The sequence below is a fragment of the Monodelphis domestica genome, chromosome 7 (assembly GCF_027887165.1).
Source record: "Monodelphis domestica isolate mMonDom1 chromosome 7, mMonDom1.pri, whole genome shotgun sequence".
Taxonomy (NCBI): Eukaryota; Metazoa; Chordata; class Mammalia; order Didelphimorphia; family Didelphidae; genus Monodelphis; species Monodelphis domestica.
The window spans coordinates 40,175,703-40,201,319 of NC_077233.1; the positions used below are offsets into that span (position 1 = coordinate 40,175,703).

At 32.0% G+C, this 25,617-nt stretch overlaps 1 protein-coding gene across 16 annotated transcripts in view; it reads left to right on the forward strand.

Moving 5' to 3' along the window:
* Window positions 1–25,617, forward strand: part of CHL1 (cell adhesion molecule L1 like) — a 261,865-nt gene that overhangs the window by 227,622 nt on the left and 8,626 nt on the right. For 8 of the 16 annotated variants that reach the window (XM_007500104.3, XM_007500099.3, XM_007500100.3 and 5 more), the window contains 7 exons: window positions 610–680; window positions 11,388–11,610; window positions 13,875–13,990; window positions 14,107–14,311; window positions 15,888–16,010; window positions 21,317–21,496; window positions 25,369–25,530. In XM_007500104.3, the coding sequence (XP_007500166.1) occupies window positions 610–680; window positions 11,388–11,610; window positions 13,875–13,990; window positions 14,107–14,311; window positions 15,888–16,010; window positions 21,317–21,496; window positions 25,369–25,530 (1,080 nt within the window). The remainder of the gene's footprint in view (window positions 1–609; window positions 681–11,387; window positions 11,611–13,874; window positions 13,991–14,106; window positions 14,312–15,887; window positions 16,011–21,316; window positions 21,497–25,368; window positions 25,531–25,617) is intronic. The other 8 variants (XM_007500102.3, XM_007500103.3, XM_056804443.1 and 5 more) reach the window with 1 other exon arrangement.

Consider the following 25,617-nt stretch of genomic DNA (forward strand, 5'->3'; position numbering starts at 1 on the left):
TATACTGAACCAACTGTTAGAAAAATAATCACCGTCATTATTAGAATTAATAACACTGAACTGAGCAAGGATATATGTCATGGACTGCTTTGGCAATTTGGTGAAGTCTGATAACTTCTCTGAATAATGTTATTAAATGAATAAAATAAAATGTATAGCATTAAAAAGGGAACCATTTATATTGAAAAATGAAATTGTATAACTATATAAATATGTCTATACATATGTGTAGATATGTGGATATATTTATATATTCATATTTGTGTAGAGATAGGTGTATATATGTAAAAATATATATTTATGTAGATATTGATAACTGTAATTGTACCAATTAATTGTACTCAGATTTTTTTTTAATTTTTCATACAACCAAATGTGGGATATATAAAAACATTTTGCTCAATATAGTGAGAGAATATGAAATATCATGGATGAAATTTGTTAAAAAACAACAAAATTATTGAAAATGATAATAAAGCTAGCTGTCATATTTATGAAAGTCCATTCTTTTAATAAATTATGATAAATTTGAAGGATGAGACTGGTGATTTCCTCATAGAGTATCAGATGATGAATGAAAAGGTAATTTTAATGTGTATAATTTTCTAGCTCCAGACAAGAATCCAGAAAACATAAGAGTTGAAGCTTCTCAACCCAAGGAAATGTTTATCAAATGGGAGGTAAATATGATTTCTTCTTGGTTATTAATGTTTGTTTGGGCAATTCTTTTTTTATATGCTGTAATCTAAATAGCAGTTTGATCATTCAAATGGATTGATTGGGTGCTCCTATCTAGTCTCTCTTTATTTTGTATATAAATTTAAATATATACATGTTGTTTTTCTGAGTATCAGGTGAGCAGCTTAAAGTCAGAGACTATTAAATTTATCCTTGTATTTATAGTGTGTAGCACACAGCAGGCATTTAAGAAATACTTGTTGGATGATTAAGTTATTGACTAATTGCCCTGAAACTATGCTTAGTCCTGGTGTATGCACAATGTCCTTGACATCAAGCATCTTATATTTGACTGGGGAGAAACACAATATGCACACATAAATATAAAATAATTTCATGGAGTATTAGAGAGGAAGAGCACTTGTAAAGCATTGAAGGGACCTAGATGTTTTATATATAAAATGGCCATGAGAATGGAGAGAATTCCAGGGTTGGGGGGAAACCTGGGCAAAAAAATTGGAGAGAGAGATGAAATCTTTTTGGCAAAAAAAAAAAAAGGAGAAATAGAATAGTTTTATCAGAATGAAGAACATACAAATGGGAATAATATAAGTGGAAAAAATATGTTAGTACCAAACTGTGAAGGGCATTAAGTGCCCAACAATACTTGAAACTATATGGATCTGAGAAAGAAATCAAATTGGAAGAATGTAGACTAATTAGTTAGCTGTTGAAATAATGTAGGCAAATGAGGAGGGTTTGAACTAAAGCTATGTCCTTAGCAAGTATAGGGTAGATAAAAATGCCATTCAGGTAGAAATAAGACTTCTTAATTGATTGGATATAAGGAGTGATGGAGAATGAAGAAGTGAGGATATTAGGTAGTGAACATAGGGTGCATTTTGTCTTTAATACAGAATAGAGTCCTAATATTTTGCTATTATTTATTTAACTCACACACACACACACACACACACACACACACACACACACACACACACATATATATATATATATATATATATATATATATATATATAACACATCTCAAATCAGTCAATATCACCTGAAAAATAGTCTCATTTATTTTTAATAATAATTATCTTTAAATATGGAGTTATACAGCTCTTAAAAGAATGTTTACAATTCTTCTTAAAGATTACTGCTTACCTAGTAATTCACTGGTGACTATCTAATCTCTCTAAGTGGCCTTTCCAAAAGCCATTGCCAAAAGACAGTAAAGAAAAATAGTAAAAAGTAATGAAAAGAACCAACCTGATTATTTCAGATGGAAAATTCATCACTTTCCCAGTAAAGTGTAATGTTCCCAGTAGAAATATCTATCATTCAATAACAGGACCTCAGGTGAATTGTTAGTAACTTCCTTATCCTCAGGTGAGAAAACCAACTGCTTTTGTTTGGTATCTGTAAGCTAGCTTGGGCTCATTGAAAGTCTCGGGCACTTGTTCTTTCCCCTTTTCTACTAAGGGTTTTCTGCCCTCAGCTTTTGACATACACTCACAGAAAGAGCTTAGTCACTGAGGAAAATTAAAAGGATAACAAAAACTCTTTTATCCCCAAATTATCACAATACTAGAGGAAGAGAAGGGAAGGGAAAGGAAGAAAATGATTGTTTAAGTTCTAGATTAAGCACCTGAGGGACAACTGGAAATCATTCCTTCAACCTCAAGTAAAAATCATACTGTTGTGGGTGAAAATTCTTCCATTCAGTGCATAAAGCCTTCCTACGTGTGGTCTGAAAAAAAATGCTGTCACTGTGGTTTTGTATATGGAGTATACAAAAGAGATCTCTGATCAATTAAGATCTCTGAACCAATGGGAATTCTTTTAGAGGCCCAAAGAAATTGTCTCTAGTTTCTTATACTGTAAAAAAGAGAACTTGAAACTTCTTCCAAATGGATACCTAGCATAATTACGTTCTCACCCCAAAATTAAGTGAGAATACTCAGAATTTAAAGGAAGCAATGTCAATTAAATTTAAAAAAATGTAAACCTAGAAAGAAAAGGAATTACATATTTATGATATATTGTATATTTCTAAGCCACAAAGTGAAAAAAAAAAAAAACCTCTAGATAACAGTCCTTAAGAATCTGCTATGCTGATGAGCCACAAACTCTGGCTTGGATCTAAGCTTCCATACCTCTCTTAGCTTAGTTTCTCTGGGCTTTTCAAAAGTAATACAGTCTCAGCCTATAAGAGCTTATCTGCAAAATATACTCTTTAATTAGGATAGGGATCACTTCAGAACCTTGGACTGATAGACCACATAGCAGAGAACTAGGTTGGGAGATTATGGTATGAGGTATCTGTCAGTGCTTAGAGAAGACTTCACTTCTCACTAAATTTCAGAGAAAAGATTATTCAGTCAAAAAATGAATGAATGAGTACCTTCTGAATGCATTCCCAGTTCTGTTTCAATATCCCATAGAATGGCTCTTCTTTATAAAGTGACATAAAATAGTTAGAATATCTGAGTTTCCTATAAAGTAGTTAAGGGTTTCCATTAGGTTATCAAACCTTTCCAGAAGCAGCTTCTTCCATATGGCTGTACACCTTCTGAGAATGGATCTCCCACGGACCAGTGTATAATTAGAAAAAATCTCATACCTTTAGAATCCATCTCCCAGAATTCTTTTTCATCTCCCAGGTTCCTTTTCCTTTTGCCACCACTTTGTGTGTTCACGTTTGTATATAATTTTGTGGCTCCTCCCTCTCACTCTCTTTTTTCCCCCAAGTCTCTGTTTCTCTAGCCTTTTTACTTCAAGGTATTATTAATAAATCTTATTAAATATAATACTTGGAGTATTGGATATTAATTTTTTTAAATTTTAATATTATTTTATTTGGTCGTTTTCATACATTATTCACTGGAAACAAAGATCGTTTTCTTTTCCTCCCCTCCCCTCCCCCCCCCTTTCCCTCTCCCATAGCCGATGCATGATTCCACTGGTTATCACATGTGTTCTTGACTCGAACCCATTTCCCTGTTGTTGGAGTTTGCATTATAGTGTTCATTTAGAGTGGATATTAATTTTAAAATTTATACCAGGTAGCCATTGCACTGGTGTCTTATTAGATATGAAATTCTATTTTTTCAGTATCATTTGTAAGTGACTTATCTGAACATGAGGGTAATCTCCCTTTCTGTATTTTAGACATACTTAAAGAGTAGCAAGTTCTAGAGTTTTCTTATTCTTTTTACCAAAGAAAGATCCTCTTTATGGAATTTTATTATGTACTTGGATACTTAGTAACACAAATGAGTATCAGACAATATTTTAAATTATTTTTTAAACCCTTATCTCCCATCTTAGAATAAATAGTGGGTGTTGGTTCTAAGGCAGAAGAGTGGGAAGGGCTTAACAAAGGGGGTTAAGTAACTTTCCCAGGGTCACACAGCTAGGAAGTGTCTGAGGCCAGATTTCAACCCAGGACCTCCCATGTTTGGGCCTGGCTCTCAAATCTACTGAACCTTGCAGCTACCCCAGCCAATTTACTTTAAATATATTTATGAATTTTATTGTTCTTTAACATGTATTTTGACTGAGAATTCCCAATTTCAAAATTATATGAGAATTTTAAAACTTAATAAGCATATTTCTTTCCTTAATTTTTTAGCTTCATTTTGCCACTATCTAACAAGACTTAGAAATTTGCAAAATTAAATGTTTCCAATTTGTAATTTTAAAAATGTTTTAAAATTTGATTAATTTCTTGGGCTATTCTGAGTAGCAGTATTGATGCTATTCTGTCTGTGTTGTAGCTTAAATTGTTTATTAGAAACCTCATCATTCTTGTATTCCTCTGAAGTATCTCAGTCCAACACTGATCTTAGCTCAGTGCTAAGGTTCCAAAGGGTGGATATTCCAATTAGTCAGATTATAATACTGTGTAATTATATAATGGCTTGTTGGGAGAGCAAAATGCTTAATAAACATTCATTCAATCCTGACCACTCCTCTGAGAGGGAGATTGGATAGTTAGTATTCTCATTCCTTGATTGTCTGTGTAGAAATAGATACTCTGAACTTGGTTAGGATGATCTCCTGTTATATAAAGAATAAACAGAGTGTAAAGTAGTGTTAAGACTCCTCCCTTTGTGAGATTTTCAGAATTGGAAGGATCTCAAGGTCCAAATTTATACCTAAATAGGAACCCCATTGAGACCATTCCCACCAAGTCAATAGCCATCCTGGTGACATCATTAGTGTGTGGAAATCATTTATATAATGGAGAAGCCTCTTTGACTTTTGCAAGTTTTCAGCTACCAGAATCCCTTCCTTGCATTAAACCAAATAGTGTCTCTTCCATACCTACTTTTGTCCTCCTGATACCAGCAGAACAAATCTAAATACTTTTCCTGTGCCCAGGTTTTAGCTATTTTAAGATGGTTAATATAGACTCTTACTCTTTTTTAAAAAAATCTCAAAATTTCCATTTCCTTCAATTGATTTCCATATATTGTGATCTCTAATACCCTCACCATCCTAGTTTTATTTCTCTCTTTGAAATTAAGTAAAATGGACTGTGGCTATTTAGAAATGTTAAAATGAGAATGGTACCAAGGATAGATCCCTGATGTACCACAACAGAAACTCCTCATTATGCTGAATTTGAAATAATTATGACAATTTCTTTAGCATGATTATCCAAACATTTCAAATTCCACCAAACATTAAGATAAATTATAATTAAATTCTAATTGCATTTCTCTAAAATTATATTCATACAAGTTCCTTGAGGGCAGGGGTCATTTTACTTTCATATTTTATCTTTAATACCTAGTATAATACTTGCCACATCTTTGATATTTAATAAATATTTATTGATTGATAGATTCTGTTTATTAAACTCTCCTTGGTACATTCTTTCTTCAGTCAATTAAAAAAATGGAAGCCCAAAGTATCATAGTGGAGTGAAAAGCTGCCAACTTTGAAGTTAAAGGATTTGGGGTCCTATCCTGATTTTGACAAGTTATTTCTTGTGTCACCTTAGATCAATGTTCTCATTTATAAATTGAGGGGATTGACCCAAGGGGGCATCTGAGTCCCTATATAGATTCAATGTCTTAAACAATCAAAGAAACCACAGTATATCTGTCATTAATAGTCTACAAGAAGCTAACTTCAAGAAAATGTGAGAAAATGGATAATTATAAAGTTATTGGTAATAGTTCTTGTAAAAAAAGTGTTCATAGAGTCTTCCTGGACATTCTTTGAATTTGGTAACAGTTTTAATGGGACCTTTTTAAATGAATGAATAAATTGGAAATATTGAAGATAAATTAACATAAAATAAACATTTTTTAAAATTTTATATTTAACAGACAAGAGAGGCATTTGACTTCAGCCATTCTACCAAGAATGTCTGACATTTAATATGATTCAACTAAAAAACCAATTATTCTAAAATTTCAAATTATAATATGGCTATTTTTTTTACCCACAATGATCATTTAAATGATAATTTTTCAAATGCATTAAAATTGTGTCTCAGCATTTATTTTCAAGAATCCTAAAAGTAAGAGTCATTGTGTCAATATGTAAACAAATGAAAATGTAAATTTAGTGAGAATTTTGGTCTGATTTAGAAAGGAATTGTGTGAAGCATATTATTCCCACCTACATAGTCTTTTCACATCTCTGTCAGGGGAGACCTCCATGACCAGAAGCTGACTTGTTTCCTACTAGTTTCCAACATGGATCTCTAGGCTAGAAGCTTATTGAAAAAATGTGGTTATAGATTCCTGCTGGAGATCCTTTGAATGTCAAATCTGAAACTTTCTACGTCCCCTGGAAAGAATGGGCTTAGATAGCACATCACATTCCAACTAAGTTTATATATCTATATCTTGATAGACATATAAATAGATAGATTAAAACATATAGGTCAGTAGGTAGGTAGATAGTTAAGTAGGTAGAGAACATATATGTATATATGCACAAAATGTATATACATATTCATATATGTACAAATATATTTTTGGAAAGTACATTATTAAACTTGCTCAGAAACATGAGAAAATAATGACAAATGAAACAATTTCAATTTTTTATCTGTTCTGAGATGAAGCTATTTAAAATTATAGAGTACTCTGGTTAAAACCTTTCTGCTCTCTGCATATAGGCATTCCTTAATCCCTGATGAATTTATAACATTTTAACAATAACAGGTTTCCTGGGGCCAAAATTCCCAGTGAATACAACTAGAGACATTGCCTGGGGCAAATGTCAACTCTTTTTTTTTTTTTAACAAGTAAAATTATTCACTCAATAATAACTAGAGGCTCAAAGTAATTTCTTTAAAGTGAATTTAATTGAGTTCATTCCTATTGAAATATAGTTAATGTCTTAAAAATATCTTAATTGCTAATTAATAAGATTGTAAAATAATGTGATTCTGGTGCAATAAACTCCCATTACAATAGAATTCTAGGTCTAGAGCTCAAAGTAGGCACTGAGACCCTCTAGTTTAAAGCTTTCATTTTATAGATGAGGAAATGAAAGTTGTGATTTATCCACGTTCACACATGTGACAAATACCCAAGGCAGGATTCAAACTGAGCTCTTCTGACTCCAGAGAGTACCCCCACCCCAATTTAGTTCAATTTATTTCTATTTAATTCAAACGTATTAAATGGTTGTAAGGCAGGAACTAGAAAAGATTTTGGTGATAAAAAGACAAAATCATCTATTCATCAAACTAAATGTATAATTATTTATTACATAGTAGCCCTTGTTTTTAAGGATGTTACATTTTTACATTCCATGGAGTCTAAATGAAATATTCATGCTAATAACTCCTCTTATTTCTTATTCTTTAAAATTTGTAAAATGCTTTAAGTATATTAGCTCTTAAGGTTCTCTTATTTGAGGATATATTGGGGTGAATGGAAAATATTACTAGATTTGAACCTACAGGACTATAGATTCAACTCTTGGATCACTTGATCTGCCTGTCATTTGGGGCAAGTCATCTGACTTCTCTGAGCCCCAGTTTCTTCATCTATATATAAAATGAGCACATTAGATTGTTTTCCTCAGTGGAGTCAAACTCAAGTAGAAACCTATATTGACCTAGAAAATAGCATATTAATGCTATTTTTATTATAGTATTCATATATTCATTTTATTAAATATTTTCTAATTATATTGTAACTTGACTAATGACACATTTGGGATACAAGAACTTTGGGCCTAAGGTCTGCTGCCTAACATATGAGGAATAGATTACCTCCTAGTACCTCTTTTAAAAATGTAATTTAAAAGTTATCTACGTACTTTTTTGAAGGGTGATTCCTTAAGGAATCAGAGAAGTTCTCTTTCCTAAACAATGTAGAACCTGGAAGATTAAAGAATATCATAGAATTAGCTATCTATACAGAAGTATTTTTATAAAAAACTATTTGGTAATATTTCTCCCCAACCTTCATTTTGAGGCCATATAGTTGAATTTCATAAGGCAGTAAGGAAATATCATTTTCCAATGCATTTTATTGAAGTAAACTATATCACTCACATTTGTGAACATATCCATTACTTTCATATTTTCCTTTGGAATCCTTGGGAGAAACTGTCTATTACGTGAAAGGACACACCTGATGTGAAGGGGAACAAAAAAGGAACTTCTTGTTTTTCTACTTAGCCTTGCTCTTCTGAAACCATATTACATTTCTGTTTTGATGTCGAAAATTGTCTTTGTGATTTTAAAAGTATGTTATATTAAAAAACAAGAGAGAGAGAGAGAGAGAGAGAGAGAGAGAGAGAGAGAGAGAGAGAGAGAGAGAGAGAGAGAAGCAAGCCAGTTAATAAGTCAGACTTGCCTGCATTATTACTATTAATGGTATGCATTTTGTGACACATAATAGAGAAAGTTAAATCATAATAATGCAAATTAAGATTTATACAACTTCTGACTTCAAATCTAGGCAGCAGGGAAAAATAGGTTACCAAAAATTGTTCTGACTAAAAACTTAGAGAAAAAAGTGATACTGGAATACTTGGATGTATTTTTTCTACTTATTAAGCCATGTGGAATGATGAGGTAGATAGATCTGAAAAGAAAGTAGCAAAACCATCTAGGGAATTATTTCAATACCTAAGTAAAGATGGTTGAAATTGCATTTCTCTGGATGAGAATGGCTTCAGGGCATTTTAACTCCTAGCACAGGAAACTGTTAGCAGAGAAGCTCTGTAAGTTGGAGGAAGAAATAAAAGATTCAAGCTGTAGGGAATAAAGTGAGAGTTTTAAGATTAATAACTGGTGAAGGTTAGTCAGAGACAGACATAAATTGTATTTTGTTATTCATATTTCTTTACCTCTTGGTATACTTGTTCATTATATTTTTTTTTTCAATACAGGGAACAGATGTCATTAACAGCGTATATTTTTGTTTTAATTAAGAGTTATGATTTCATAGAAAATCATATTTAAATGGAAAGGTATATGTTTATCTTTGGTTGGGTTAATGTGGAAAGTCAGGCTATTTGAGGAGAGAATCACAAATTACTATTATATTTGGAGGTAGCTCACCCAAATTTCAATTCAGATGGATTTAAATTACGTAGTCTTCAGGAACTGTTTAAAAGTCTATCAACAGTCTTTATTAAACCTTTCCTATGTGTCTAGCATTTTGTTAAGTATTAAGAATACAAATAAAGAGGGAGGGGGATCTGGGTAGCTAAGTGGATTGAGAATCAGTCATAGAGATAGGAAGTTCTGGGTTCAAATCTGGCCATAGAAACTTCCCCCATTGTGTAACCCAGGGCAAATCTCTTACCCCCCCTTCCCCTTGCCTAGCCTAATTATATAGTATTTGTTCTAAGGCAGAAGGTAAGGATTTGGGAAAAATACAAAATACAAAATAATACAAAATAATACAAATTATTAAAAAAAAAAAACAGAAATTTCTACCTGAGGTAGTTAGCTCTCTGATAGGGATATATATTGTAAATATTATATATGCATATATAAAAATACATTGAAAGTATGGAGAAAGTAACTTCAGAAAGGAAAGAACTGAGTCGGGGGAGTAGGAAGAGAGTAAAATTGAGGTTAGTCTAGAAGGAATATGTGGATGTTGTGACTAAAATGAAAAAGAAATGCATTCCAGTCAACCAGTGTAATGCAAAAAAGGGGGAGTTCAACTCATATATGTGAAAGGTAAAAAAAAAACACAAGTAGTTTTGTGGGTCTGACTGTATAGTAATTGAGGATAGTAATGTGTAAGCAGACTACAGAGATATAGACACCAAAGAGAAGGTAATATACATAGAGGTAATAGGGAGTCACTGGACACTATTTAATTATTATATATCTGGACCTATTCGTAATAGAGTCACTCATCCAGTGTGTAACAAAGTTAGATTTATTCTTGAGGAAAATCTCTGCTAGTTGTATGTATCATGGAATGGAATTGGGTGAGATTTGGAGAAAAAAAAGAAAACAATGAGAACAGTATTGCAATATACCAAGTGATAATTGAGGTAATATACCACAAGGCCTAAACTGTGGTTTTGATGGTGTCAATAGAATGAAGTCATATTTAAGACAAATATGAGAGATATGGTAGTGATAGAAAGGACAAGATATTTTAATGTATTGAATGAGTAGAATGATTAAGAGTAAGGATTGGAGAATGACACTGATGTTATGAGCATGGGTAACTGGGCAAAGGAACTATCAAATTTCCATCTCAAAGATATAGGAATCTTCAGAAAAGCAGTATTTTTTTTTTTATGTTTTGTTTTGTTTGTTTGGTGAAAAGACAATGAATTTTGTTTTGGATACCCAATGACCTTGAGATGCCTTTATGTCAAAATGTCTAATAAAGAGTTTATGATGTGAGACTGGAGTCTGAATATAAAGATCTGGGATTCATTTACACAGAGATGTTAATGAACCCATAAGAGTTGATCATCTAGATCAAGTTAGAGACTAGAAGGAAATGGATCTAAAACAATGATGGCAAACCTTTTAAAGATGGAGTGGTGGACCCTACCCCATCCCCATCCCCTAGACCAAGTGCTGTTATTCCCCTCCCCCCCCCCCCCCCCCCCCAGAGACTGTATGTCTTGCTTCTCCCTCACACTGAGTGCTAGGCACACCCTGTCCCTGTATTACTCCACACAGGGCAGGGAGAAAGTCCTCTCATTGGGCTGCTGGGCAGAAGGACAGGTGAACTGAAAAAATGCCCTCTGCTGTGATGGAGTAGAGGAGGGAAGCAGCTCCACCAAAGTTTCACATCCTTTCTAGTAACAAATGCTGGTGGTTTGGAGAGAAGGGTGGCTGCATGCCCAAAAAGAGGGCTCTGTGTGTCATCTTTGGTATACATGCCATAGTTTTGCCATTTCTTGTCTAAAACAAAGCTTTAACTCAATACCTTGTTTCTAGTTATCTTAAAGCAATAAGCTAAAAATTGGATTTTCACTGATAATATAGTCACTTTTTTCCAAACTGTATTTAAATTGGTGTAGTGACTTCTCCAGTAGAAAGCCCTAATCCCATCACTCTGCTCCTGGAACAAGGACAAATTAAGTGACTTTTCCAGGGACATGCAACCAATATATCTCAAAGGCATCAGGGCTGAAGCTGGTGTTCTATTCCTTTTTTATCATGCTGATTAAGTCTTAAGATATAGTTTTGTGGTTATATAATCAAGCAATGTTTCTCTTGATTCCTTTCATAGCCACTGAACTCAATGGAACAAAATGGACCAGGATTAGAGTACAGAGTGACATGGAGACAACAGGGAGTTCCTTCAGAATGGTCTGATGAATTGGCCACAGATAATACCTTAAGAGTGATGACTTCATCTGTCTTTACCCCTTATGATGTCAAAGTGCAAGCAATCAATCAACTTGGCTCTGGGCCTGAGCCTCAGACCATAACGGTATATTCTGGAGAAGACTGTAAGTGGCCTCCTTTCAAAACTCATTTGAAACTTAGTTGAACTGGAAATATTTCAAGGCTATTTTACAAATATCACAAATCAGCAATCATTTACTGAACACCTACTTTATCCAGCATACGGTCCTTGTCACTGTAGAGTCATGGTAGCCAGAGTACAAAAGTCAGCCTATGAGCACATATTAAGCATCCATTTTTGGTCAAGTACTGGAAATACAAATGCAAGCAGAAAGAAATACTGTCCTTGTCCTCAAAAAGATTGTATCATAATGAGGAAAGAAGACAAATTGAAAAGGAAGGAAAAGGATGCATAGTCTCTATTCCAAAACACTTAAAATTGAGTTGGAGAGGGCCCACATTTTCAAAAGATGTGAAAGTACCCGCTTAATGGAGTAATTTGTACAGAGTAAATTATTCATACATTTAGGAAAAGAGAGATTACTAGATACCACATTACTTGCGACAAATCAACGAGTAAGTGAAATACTATTCATTATCAATTTGATCCTCAAAATATATTTTAACTCTAACTTTATTAAAAATATATAAATTTAATGTTCCAATTTATATTTTTTTAAAAAATATATATCCCTCATAATTCTTGGTACAGAATTTTATATATGAATTCAAAATACCTAGGTTCCAGTTCACATTCTACCTGGGCTTACTTCTTGGATGACTTCCCTTGAGTCTTATTTTCTTCATTTGTAATAGCATTGATTTTGGACTAGATGAATTCTGGCATATCCATTTCTAAATCTTTGTGTCTGTGGAATACAATGATACCACAAAAAACAATCATATGTCATTTCAGATTTAGGCACTATGATCAAAAGTCAAAAAAGATTTTACAATTCACTATGAAAAATTGCCTTATCTTGAAGATGAAAAATTTTTTTAGTAGAAAATTTGTCTAAATAGATATAGTTTGGGAAATTAAAATGTTTTCAGTTTTCAAAAATATTAATTGGAGAATTTCCCAAGTTATTAATCTCAAGTGATTGTCAGCAACTTTTACAATCAAAATCTTTTGTCAGTTGGTGAGCAAAACAAAGGAAGGAAATTCTAGACCATTGAGGCAGTAACTGGGAATGGTTCTAAACCAGTATGTAATTGCAAACAATTTAGGATCAATCTAGTGTCTTGACAAGATGGGGTGAGAATTATTATCAGAGATGAGGTTTTCCTATTTTAATAATTGTGAAGATGTCAAAATACTCATAGAATCATAGATTTGGAATTTTAAGGCACTTGAAAGGACAGATAGTTCCCCTTTTATGAGAAGAAACTGGGGTATAGAAGATTTAGGTGACTTGTCCAACAGCAGAGAAACTGTAATAACAGAGGTATGATTAGAAATCAAATTATATAAATGCAAGTTCATTCTTTTGTCCAAAGAACCAAGCTGCTTTCCCAATAAATTTATACATACCTAATTACAGTATGATATTGCTTTGACCATTAACCTTATTTTCACTTTTGGAGAAAGAGGAAGTAGCATTCTTCTATTTAATGATGTCTCAAAAATTGTGGTGCTGGTGTTATTTAGAATTCACTAAATGCCTTTACAGTCTAAAGATCCTATGTATCTTGAGTTACATTTGGTTGTAAAAAGAGAAGTCAACTTTTTTGAAAAGTAAATGAAGAATAAATTATGTTTCATCAATATTAACAGGTGCATTGACTTTATAATAATAATTTAGAATGTGTCAGTATTATTAAATACAATAACATCAATGTTATTATAAAAATGCCTTTTATAACTCTTTAAGGTTTGCCGAATACTATAATTTTCTCATTTGATCCTTTAAACAACCCAATATAGTAGGTGCTATTATTGTTCCATTATTATGGAAAGATGTTATGTATTGCCTAATGCCACATAGTTAGTGTATGTTTGAAGCAGAATTCAAACTCAAGTATTCCTATCTCCACATTCCACATTCTGTGGAATGTATATATAAGTATAATCTCCCTGGAAATGAACAAAGATTCAATACTATTAGAGCCCATGAGTCAACAGTCCTACCATATTATGCTATTGTTTTATAACTTTTACCTATTAGCAATATTATTGTCAAGATTTAAATACAAATAAAAATCACAGGTTAATTTCTTAGGCATTCTTATGAAAAATATTCAAGAAGTCACCTTTCCCTGGTTTAAATCCATTATACAAATACACTTCTGAGAATAATCTGACTGACTTCAATTAGCAATAGCACCATGCTTATATGGAATTCTATATCTTTTTGTGTGTTTACAGATCCTGATGCAGCTCCTTTGTCGGTAACAACAAGAGTTATTAACAGTACCCTAATTAATGTCACCTGGGACAGAATCCCAAAAGAGAGAGTACATGGGCATTTGAAAGGATATCAGGTTTTGTTTCTTAATAGTTAAATAAAAACATTCTTAATTCTAAGATAAGACTGATTCAATAGAGTATAACAATTTTATTCAAGAATATAACAACTGATTATCATTTTTATTTTCAGATCAATTGGTGGAAAACAAAAAGTAGATTGGATGAGAGGAAATTCCCCAAAGAAATACAGACTATAAGATTGCCAGGAGACAGAAGCTATGGAATGGTTCCTTCCTTGGACCCGTTTAGTGAATTTAAATTAACTGTCTTAGCCTATAATTCTAAAGGTGCTGGACCGGAAAGTTCTCCCATTTCTTTTCAAACTCCAGAAGGAGGTAAGACAATCATAAATTATGTGACAGTGTTATCTTATTCCCTTATCCTAACCCTTTGAAAGTATAGCCTTAGATTTAATCAAAAATCCTCATTGATGTTCATAATTGTTAGTGGTTTGCTCAATTCAGGCCAGTAACATTGCTATTTTATTTTCTCAATTACATTTATATTCATGACATAGTGCTTACAGAGCTGGCCTTGAAGCTAGGAAATTATGAGTTCAAGGCTGGTCTGAGATATTGCCTGGGTGCTCTGAATGAGTCTTTATATCTTTAAAATTTTTTAACCTGTAAGACCTTAATTTGCATAGAAGGCAACAATTTGCATGAGTAAAGGTAGGGTTTTCTCATGTCAGAGTTTCCATATTAATATAATTACAGATCAAATCTCCCTATCTCCCCTGACTATCTCAAATGGGTTATCCTAAATGTAGATACACAGATTCATATAATAGGTCATATAGGGGCAGAGACCCCATTTAGCCCAAGAGAGAAAATTTCTAATTCAATGGCTCTGTACTAATATTCTAGTTGTGAAATGAGGGAGACTGCCATCATTGTTATCAGAGTAGTCTTTGTAGCTGCTGCTGCTTCCAGATATACTGTTATAGACACTATTGGATGAAGAAGTTAATGAGAATATATCATTACATCCTCCACTGGAAGGGCTGCATGGTTGCCCACATTTTTTTTTCTGTTCTCTCATGCTCCCAGTTGTACTTTATAGATTTTGGAGCAGATGTGATTTCTGCTGAATGTACTTGTGTTATTCCTGCTTTATTTCATTTTGAAAGCCAAGCCATTTCCTTGTCAACCTTGATGAGGAATACTCTAATAAGGAAAGTACTCATGAAGTTAAATCATTTAAAATAATTTAAATTTAAATAATTTAAAATTACCAATACTTATATTCTAATGGAAGAAGTAAATACCCAATGCATATTGCCTATAAGTAAATATTCCATAGCATCTATATTAAAATTAGTTCTAAATTTAATAATAACCATTCATTAGAATTTTACTATGATTCATACACTCTGTTGGGTTACGGATAGAAATCAAGGTCAAAAGAAAGATAGTTTTTACCTTCAAAGTACTAACTTTCTAATAGTGAAAAGGTACTCATTAGCTTTGTCTGGAGAATTAAGGATGTCTATGATATCTTCTTTCCTAAAATGGAGGTTCTTTGAAGAACTCACTAATTAAAGATGCTGAATAGAGTAGTTAGAGTAGTGGTTCTCAACCTCTCAATTTGTAGCCATGAGAAAACATAATGCATATCAGGTATTTACATTCTGAATCATAACTGTAGGAAAATTACAGTTTTGAAGTAGCCACCAAATAATTTTTTGGTTTGGGGTCACCGCAACGTGAGGAATTGTATTTCAGGCTCATGGCATTAGGAGGGTTGAGAACCACTGAGTTAGAGGGAAGCTAAGGAATGGGGTTATAGTCTGGAAAACCAGGAATTGCTTATGTCAGGCCCTTATTTTCTAATGGGATATTATAAAAATCAATTTTTATCATCATAATTTGAATTTTGTCATAAATTCTAAATTAACTTTATTTATTTCAGTACCTGAACAGCCAAATTTCCTCAAGGTTATACATGTTGATAAAAACACTGTTGTATTGTCCTGGGGACTGCCCAAGAAAGCACATGGCAATCTGACTGGCTACAGTTTACAATACCAGATAAGTAAGTAGGAGTTTGATTTTTATTATCCATTTGTAAGCTCTGAATTGGTTGCATCTTTAAGTAGATGACATCATGAAATGAGAACTTACAAATTTTTAATCCTAGATTTTTCTTAACTTATTTGGCTACTCCAAGTTTTAGTTAAATTTTAGTCTATAACCAGCTTAACTATATTGAATGAATTTAGATTATGTTGAGTTTCACTTGAACATTAGTGTCTACATAAACATACTATTCAACATTACATTTCAACATCCTCAATTAACAAAATAATTGTTTCTTCATAGTTTCTTTTTCTCTTACTCTATGTACTTATTTCTTATCATTTTATCATCTTATCATTTCCTTCAGTAGTCTCATTAGGGAAGAGATAGATGACAAGTAATGGAAAGACATCTAGATAGCACGTTCAGTAAAACTAAATTCAGTCTTTCTACTTACATCTCTTCAATCACTCTCTGTCTCTATCTCTCTCTGTATGTCCCTCTGTCTCCGTGTCTTTCTTGGTGCTGCTGCTTATTGCCTCTGAGACTTTGGGCAAATGTACTAATCTGTGACCTTTGACAACATTTTAAATGACCTTCACACCTTCAGGGAAAATAATGTTTACAATAATTAATTGAGTCAAAGGGAGAAAATAAATGAACAAGATGGAAATACGGGAAAAGAAAAATCTGTAATAGAAAGTTAAAGCTTTACCTTCTGATTATATTTTGATGATATACTACTCAGATCCAGCTTTACATCTTGGGTCAATATTCTTCTAATACATACATCATATCATGAGTGGTCCACATACACAATAACAACAACAACAAATATAATTAAGCTTGTAAATTGCTTATTAAAAATAACATGCTCCATCATTTAACTTTATAATAATGAGGTGTTCATTTCTTCACAGTGTTATCTGATATTTTTGTTCCTGTATCATTCTATCCAACTATTTTTCTATCTAGAGCTTCATGCATGTATCCATAAATGTTTAAATATAAATGGAATGCATGCAAGCTTCCACACCTGTATGAGGTAGCATGTATGCTATAATGAATAATAGCTGCAGAGTTAAGTACTAATGTCACCTCTGCTAGTTATGTGACTGTGGAAGAATTACTGAAGTTCTCTAATTCTCTAATCTCTAAGACTGTACTGCAGAGGAGTTGCAGTGGTACAGTGAATTTCATCACTGTGAATTCCTTATGTCCATGAAATCACACGTTTAGTTATATATGATCAAGTATAAATGTATTATGTGTGTATAGATATTTAACTTGAATGGATGGCAGTTTTAATGGATTTTAAGTGAAAATGAAGAAGCAGAAATCCTATTATCATTTAGCAAGTATTTGGGGAAAATGGTTCTTTTCACCTCCTGGGAAATATCACAAAGACTGCTGTTGATAAATTAACTCGTAGTTGTAGTCCTGGAAAGATGGGTATAAAAAAGACATTTTAAAGAAATGCTTGATTTCAGCAATAAATATTCTATTTTGCTTTTAAAGGAACTGATTATATATTAAAATAAAAAGAGGAAAGAAGGCTCTAACATTAAAAATATACTTTGTAAAAGAATAGAATGAAATGAAGCAAAATTAAAACTTATGCTACAATTCCTCCCATTCTTACATACAGAGAAGTGTTCCCTCCAGATTAGGAAATAATGAAAAGAAAATTACATATTCTTTCAGAAAGCATTCTTGACTTGGGTATGATAACAATGGTTAAAACATCCCCCCACTTATAAGACATATAGTAAAGAGGTGGACAATATTCAAAGTTCTGTGTCTAAAAAATTAAATTTGCCAGTTTTCTTTCCAAATTTTTTTTTACCACAGTGGAAGCACAGACATTGAAAAGAGCAATTAACTCATTTTGTCTATTAGTTCTAATATCAGTTATTGTTTTTAACTTATCTTCTTCATCTCTTCCAACTATTAATAGCTATTAATAGCTATTAATAGCATTATCAACAAATGATATTGCTTATATGTTAATATGATACATTAGATGAGTGGAGAAAGAATAAGAGAGAGAGAAAGACAGAGAGATAGAGACAGAGAACTTCCATGAAATGGAAACTAAGACACCTTTCCATTGATGGAGCATTTTCAGTATAAAAATCATTCAACTAATATTCATTAAGTCCTATGTGCCATGGTTGCTGGAATATTATGTAAAAAGAAATCAATCATTCGAGAATTTCCTCAGATACTTAGAAAACAAAAACAAACATACCCTTAGGAAATTTACACACTTAACATTCACATAAATGCTCATATGAGAAACACATACCAAGTAGTTGTAAGCTAACTTGAGTGAAGGTGGGCTTATACTGTGAGTTGTAGGAATAAAGAATGATATTATGCTTCAAATAGCTCTTGAAATGTTTTGATAGATTCTAAGATATTTGAACTGGGACATGTATTCAAAGCATGGAGGATAAGGAGCCCAAAGACAATCTGGAGACCACATGTCATGTGGGAATAATCAAACATTATTATAATATATCATTATATCATGATCCAAAGATTACTATTTCCACCATGCCATTGAACTTTTTCTACCTTTAATGACATTTGATCATGGGAGCTTAATGAAAGGGGGACATATTTGCATATGTCTTTATATATGTATATCTGTATAAACATACACACATGAACAAATGTATATATTTACCCATATGTATGTATATACGTGTGTACATATGTACGTATGTACATATCTATATACAATTAATGTATATAGAAATACACAGATTTATTTCTATTAGAATGAAATAATGAAGTCTGAAAAACTTTTACCATGCTATTTTCTTTGTTTGACTTTCTTTGTTTCTGTATTTCTCTGGAGACTGAGATATATAGTTTTATGAAAAACAATAGTTGTTGACACCTCTTTAAAAAAGGACACTTGGCTTGTAGTTCCTCATTTTAACAGATATATGGTTTCTAATAATGTTCAATAATGATCATTCTTTAAATCTAAAGAAAAACATATTTCTAGAAACTTAACTCAAAAGGTGACAATCTAATTTTCATATAATATTTTTTAGAACTTCATTCAATAAATCTTGAATTTTATTGACATATCTATTCTACTTTATTTCTAACTGAATTAATTCAATTGTCTGTTATGGCTTCAAAGAAAGCAAACTTCTTCATTATTCATCAGTCAGTCTGGTACGACTGAGGTAGCATAGCCGATGGAGTAATGTCTTGGAGAATGGGAAACCTAAGGGCAAATTCTTCCTTATTTATTGCATAGATCATGCAAAGATTTATGAGCTTGAGTTTCTTCATCCATAAAATGGAGATAATAACACTTATATTTGTTTTATCAAATAAGATAATGTATATAAAGTGTTTTGTAAAACATAAAGCACTTTTTAAGTGTTAAGCATCATTTTTCCTCTATAGTAATATGTGTACATATTTGTGTGCATATATATATATATATATAATGGTCTGAAGTGGGTGGAAAATCTGAAATTGTCATCTTCTCAATGTGGAGAAATTTTCAGATGAAGAACTTCCTTCCCTCATTGCAGCTAGATGATGTAGTAGACAGATATTTATTAGCTGTGTGATCTTGGACGAGTCCCTTTTATTTAAGTGCTTAACAGTTCCTGTTACAGAGTAGATGCTCCTTAAATTCTAATTCCTTTCTCCTTCCTTTATTCCTTTAAATTTCACTTTACATGTTACAATTTTAATAATCATTTTTCTGACATGGAAAGATCTATATTTTCTTTCTCCTTTCCCCTTTTCCCCCCTCTCCAAGAAAGAAGGCAATCTGATATAGATTGTAAATGTGTTATCGTGAAATGTATATTGTTATGTTATTGTGTACAATGTTCTCCTCATTCTGTTCATTTGATTTTGCATCACCTTCTACATCTTTCCAGATTTTCCTTCCCTTATTGTTTTCCAATCTACACATCTTCCAATGTAGACCACTAAATTATCTGCAGTATATGGTCTTAAATAAAACTGTTTATAAAGTTGAAGGGTAGCAGTCTTCCATTGACTAATTAAAAAAATATAGACCTGTCCATAAACCTATTCCAGGAAACCATTACTTTGCTCTGCATTTATATGCAAATTTATATCTATTTTGTTTACAAAAGTGGTTCTGTGTTGATCTTTTTGTATTATAAAAATGAAAGGTGAAGAGGGAGATTAGTTATAGAACCATAGAAGAAGCCAATGTCTCAAAAAACGTTAAAAAACAAACAAACCAAAAACAAGTATACTGCTCTTATGGTCATGCATATATCAAAAAAATGAGGGCATTAGCACATTACCATAAATGAAGGGTATAGGTTAAAAAATTTCAATTCCATGTTGATTAAAATACACTTCCAAAATTCACTGAAACTCTAAGACTATCCTGATTAGTCATCAGATTAGTCACTATTGATGAAATTTTTATTACTTAACTTTTGCTATGTCCATTTTTGCTATGTAATAATCAAACCTATGAAAAATATTTAGAACAGTTTGTTTCTTTAAATTCATTTTTACATTTTCTGGAGAGATTAGAAATATATGCCCAAACATGCTTGTTTTCATGTATTATATACATATTATGTTTTAATGAATGAATTTTAATGTAATAATCAATATTACAAGTAATATGTTAGACTAAAATATGTTCTATCTACCTGTCTACAACTAGATGGTACCTTGAAGCCATATTGTATCATCCCTCTCTTTTACAAAGGAGGGAACAGAAATCAAGGGATGTTAAGTGCTATGCTCAGGGACGCAATTGTAGTGAGTATCAGAGGCAGCATTTGAACTCACAATTACTGACTTCAGAACTCATATTCTTTTCATTGTACTACGTTGCCACATACCTTCATTCTTGACAAATAATACATGATGGTAGCAATTAAATATTGCTTTAAATTCATTTTGTTAGATCATTTTTCATAAACATAAATTTGTAATATTGATGTAGATGAATAAAATTTTTTAAACGTTAGTTATTATGTGGTATGATCCAAAAAATTTAATCTCATATAATGTAACTTTTATATAGCAGGGTTCATTTTGACACTTTATTGATGTAGGCATTTTGTTTGCCAAGATCAGTAACATTTTCCTTTCAAAAATTCATAATGATGATAAAAGGAAAATAATAAAATAATAAAAAGCTGCAAGCAGCTGTAGATAATTGAATAAGGAACACATTAGTTTATAATATCTGTCCTTTTGTAGCCCAAAGCTGTAACTCTCATGCTTTATTAAATTTTATGGAATTGTAAATCTTAGGTTTCATTTGTATTCTTTTTTATTTTTTAGTCAATGACACAGATGAGATCGGAGAATTAAAGGAAATCAATATCACAAATCCTTCAAAACTCAGTTGGCGTGTTCCAGATCTCAATTCCACAACCAAATATAAATTCTACTTGAGGGCATGTACTTCCAAAGGCTGTGGTAAACCTGTTACTGAGGAAGGCTGCACAACAGGAGAAGGGAGTATGTTAATAGTGTTCATAGGGGTGTCTCAGTTAAAAAAAATGGAAATTTGTTATGCTAAGGAGGTTTTTGTGAATTTTTTTAAAAGGCAGTATCTTTGCTTGAATTTAAACAAATGTAATTGTGTTAGTATTGCTGCTTAGTTCTCTCTCATTGATAGTGACATATGAAGAGAAAGAATAATGTTATGAAAGTGAAGTCAGAAGAATCAAGAGATTTTAAATAAATTTTATGAAATGGGTAAATATGTGGTATTACCTTTGTTCAACTTTAGAAGGAGAGAAAGAAAACAAGAAAATAATATACACAATGGGAGCTCTAAAAATAATTATCTGAATGAAAGCAACATGAACTAGGTATTATAAGGATCATAGCATTGTATAAATAACACTGACCAGGGAATCCCTGTCAGGATTCTACCATTTTTCTTTTGTGTCAATTCATTAATTCTCAAAGGGACTCAGTTTCCTCTTGTATAATGAAGAGTTTATACTCACATTTCTATTTGTTCTAAATTTTTATAATGAAAAATAGAGGAAAAATGAACTTAAATGAATTAAATTTAATTAATTTTTTAAATTTAAAGAATGAAATGAACTTAAGGGAAAAGTTTCACTTGTGAAAATAGTCCCAAATATGTTTGCTTAAGTACTTGCTAATAAACACCATATTGGTAGTACCAAATAGCATGTGTTCATCAACATATGCTACATTCTTCCTCAAGGTTTTGATTCCCTTGCTGATCTTCAAATGTTTTGAGAGGGTTATATAATTATATAAATTTCTACAGAGTCTAAATTATCCACTGGGACAAATTAACTTTTAGGCAACAAGAGTAATTCCTCATGAAATATTAATTGATCTGAGTGTTTGTAATAACAACTGAGTTGTGATGATACCTGAAAAATTCCTAATAGTCATTACTTCCATTTCTGAGCAACTTTCCTGTAGCTGAGTCCAAATGGGTTCAGGGATGTCAGCAAACACCCAGTGCCAGACTTGCTGAAGAGACTTTCTCAGGGTACTGACTTTAAGTTCTGTTTAAGATCCTTGTGAATGGAAAAGAGATGCCTGAACCAACTATTTTACTCTGAAAGAAATCAGCAATGCACTGTCTCAGAGTTCTTCATTCCTATTAACACATCAAAATCCATTATTTGTAAAAAAGGTTTTTTAAAAAATAATAACTGCTTATTTAAAACACTAACTTTGGTGAAGGCTTTCTGGTTTGTTGATGGTTTCAATGCTATTTCTTATAATTTTGTTCTTGAATTGGACTGGGATAGTAACTATACAGATAACTAATGCTGTGTTCTTTCTGCAATTTATAACTTTGATAACTGCCTTACATTTTCTAAAGCTAATTTCTTAAACAAACTTATGTTTCAGTTTTCTTCATGAAGAAAGATTTCTTCACGTTTTTGCCTCTCCAGGATTTTGCACATACTTTAATCCATCTACAAGTCCCTTTTCTAGTTGTTAGTGATTTTTCTTCTCTAGGTATTTGGTGTACCATATGACCATATTTACCAGGAAACACATAAATATCTATTTCCCCAAAGTAGTTGAACATGGTCTTTTCAAAAACAAATAAAAATCAGTAATAATTATAACCGATAGCTCTCCAAAATTTCCAATAAAATCAAATGAGTTGATATAAATAAGTATATTCAAAAGGATACTTTGTGTACAAATTGGAAACTCATGTCTTCTCCTTCATATCTAAATAGTACAATTAAAACATATCTGCCCTTTATTCTTCAGATAGGGCTAAAGTTTAGATAGATAATCACGTTTTCTATTTTCTCACTCTTCAATTTTTAGTCATAATTTCTCCCTTTAAGGAAATAATTGTATACTTAGATATCGATTCTACCTACGATGTGTGTGTATGTGCATTTGTGAATTTGTTTCTTTTACACATACTGGGTTAGATAATATATATGTATGTATAAATATATATTTAGATGGGTTAGGTGATAGCTAGGCAGCTAGATATATACACACATAATATTTATAAAAGTTCTCTTCATCATTTATGAAATACTAATCCTTGATATGCTATGAAGATGTTTCATTCTTCAGTTCTACTCACAGTGGTCACTTTGAAGACAATTGATCAGCTTTGATTATTAGGTGGGAGCCTTTCAATGACTGTATTTTTCTTTCTATCTATTTATAAATAAATCTCCTTGGAACAAATACAAGCCCAATGTCTCCAACTCAAATCCGCTTTATTAAATTGTCACAGGATTCTTGCATGTAACATGTTTTAGACTTACCTTGTGGCAATCATCATACAAGTCTCAAAAAATAGCTATTTTCACTTCCTTCCAAACTATAATCACTAAAAATTTAGGCTCTCATATTTAATTCTATGAGAATTGTATCTTTTTCTGGTAATCAGAGGATCAATACTAAGGAATATGTTAGGTCTTGATTTTAGATGCTACTGATGAGGAAGCAAATATATTTTACTTGGGAAAAAATTGCCCTCAAGTACATTAATTTAATGTTATTCTATGAACTGTTCAATGATACAATGCACCTACATTGTATTGCTATTTCTTTATTTGAATATCCATTGCCAAGCACAAATCATATGGTATAATTGTATAATTAGCACTTGGTAAATGTTTTTTGACTGGAATTGGATTCAGTCAGTCCATTTTGAATTTTACTTACATGATTTTATTTCAAAGTGCAAAAGCATTTCCATTTTTATCCCAGTATTTAATGGTACTTAATTTATAAACATATGGAAGATTATAAAAATGTATAAATTGTTTTTTGTCTCTACCATTTTGATGAAGGAAAAAACAGAAAGAACTAGAATACCTATTTCCATTAGCAATATTATACTATGCTAACATTTCACATTTGAATAGAAATAGAAATTTGAATAGATATAAAAAATAGAAATAGAAAATCACATTTGAATAGAAAATATTGAATAGAAATAGAATAGAAATCATTGTTATCCAATTCTTTCTAATAAATATGGAAAAATCAAATAAAATAAATTTAAAAATACAATTAAATAAGTGAAGTCAATAATGTCAAACCATAGAAAAACAAAAATAATTCCTTTCAATTTTAAGTAGTTTTAGAGAGTAACAAAGGTTAATGATCTTGGAGACATTTTGTAAATATATATAACTTTAAATATTTTACAACCAAAACCAGTGTCTCCATAGTAAGTCAAATATAAATGATTATTTTAGGGTCTTAAGGCTTTCCATAATTATTCCATTCCCACCTTTCCAGTATTTTTAAACCACATACCACTTCTCCATGTTCTCTTTGATCTTATGACACTGGTCTCTTTGCTGGTCTTCCTCTTAACTCTTGAGAATTTTTACTTTTTTCTCCCATGTTTGCTCTCTTTTCTCCTCTTCCTGAGTTCCATGTCTTCCTTCATGTCAAAGCTGAACTCTCCCTTCCCTGAGAAGCCTTTCCTAGTCTTCCTTAATCTTAGCACATTCCCTCAAAGATTATTTCCAATTTACCCTCCACATGTCCAATTTGTACACAGCTAGTTTCCTGAAATCTCCTCCCTTGAACCATGACCTTCTTGAGAGAAGGGGCTGGCTTTTGCCAATTTATTTTCTTTCCTCGGTGCTCAAAGTGACTTTCACAGAGTAGTATTTTAATAAATTCTATACTGATCAATAGGAAAGTGCTAAAGAACAACAGAGAAGACAATATACATCTTTACAATGGTCTTTTCTTTCCTCAAATTTAGAAAACGTTCACTTAAAAAAAAAATTCTAAAAGACTTGTTCACAGTGAATAACAATCTGTTTCCCTGTCATAGTCCTACTTTTTTTTCTCTTAAGAATGAATATGACTTGACTATGTACCTTTCATAGGTAAGACTGTCGGGAAGATTTCAGAAGCAGTAAATCCTACCCAAAAGCTTCACACACTTGAGGCATTTGACCCTGAAACTGAGCATACAGTTCGTCTAGTGACTAAGAATTGGGTTGATAACAATAGCATTTTTGAAGATGTAATTGAGACAAGGGGGAGAGGTGAGAACTCAGAGGTCTTCTGGTCTGAGCATATGAAACATGTTTTGTGAATGATATAATTTTTCATTCTTCCTTTAGTTACTGGTG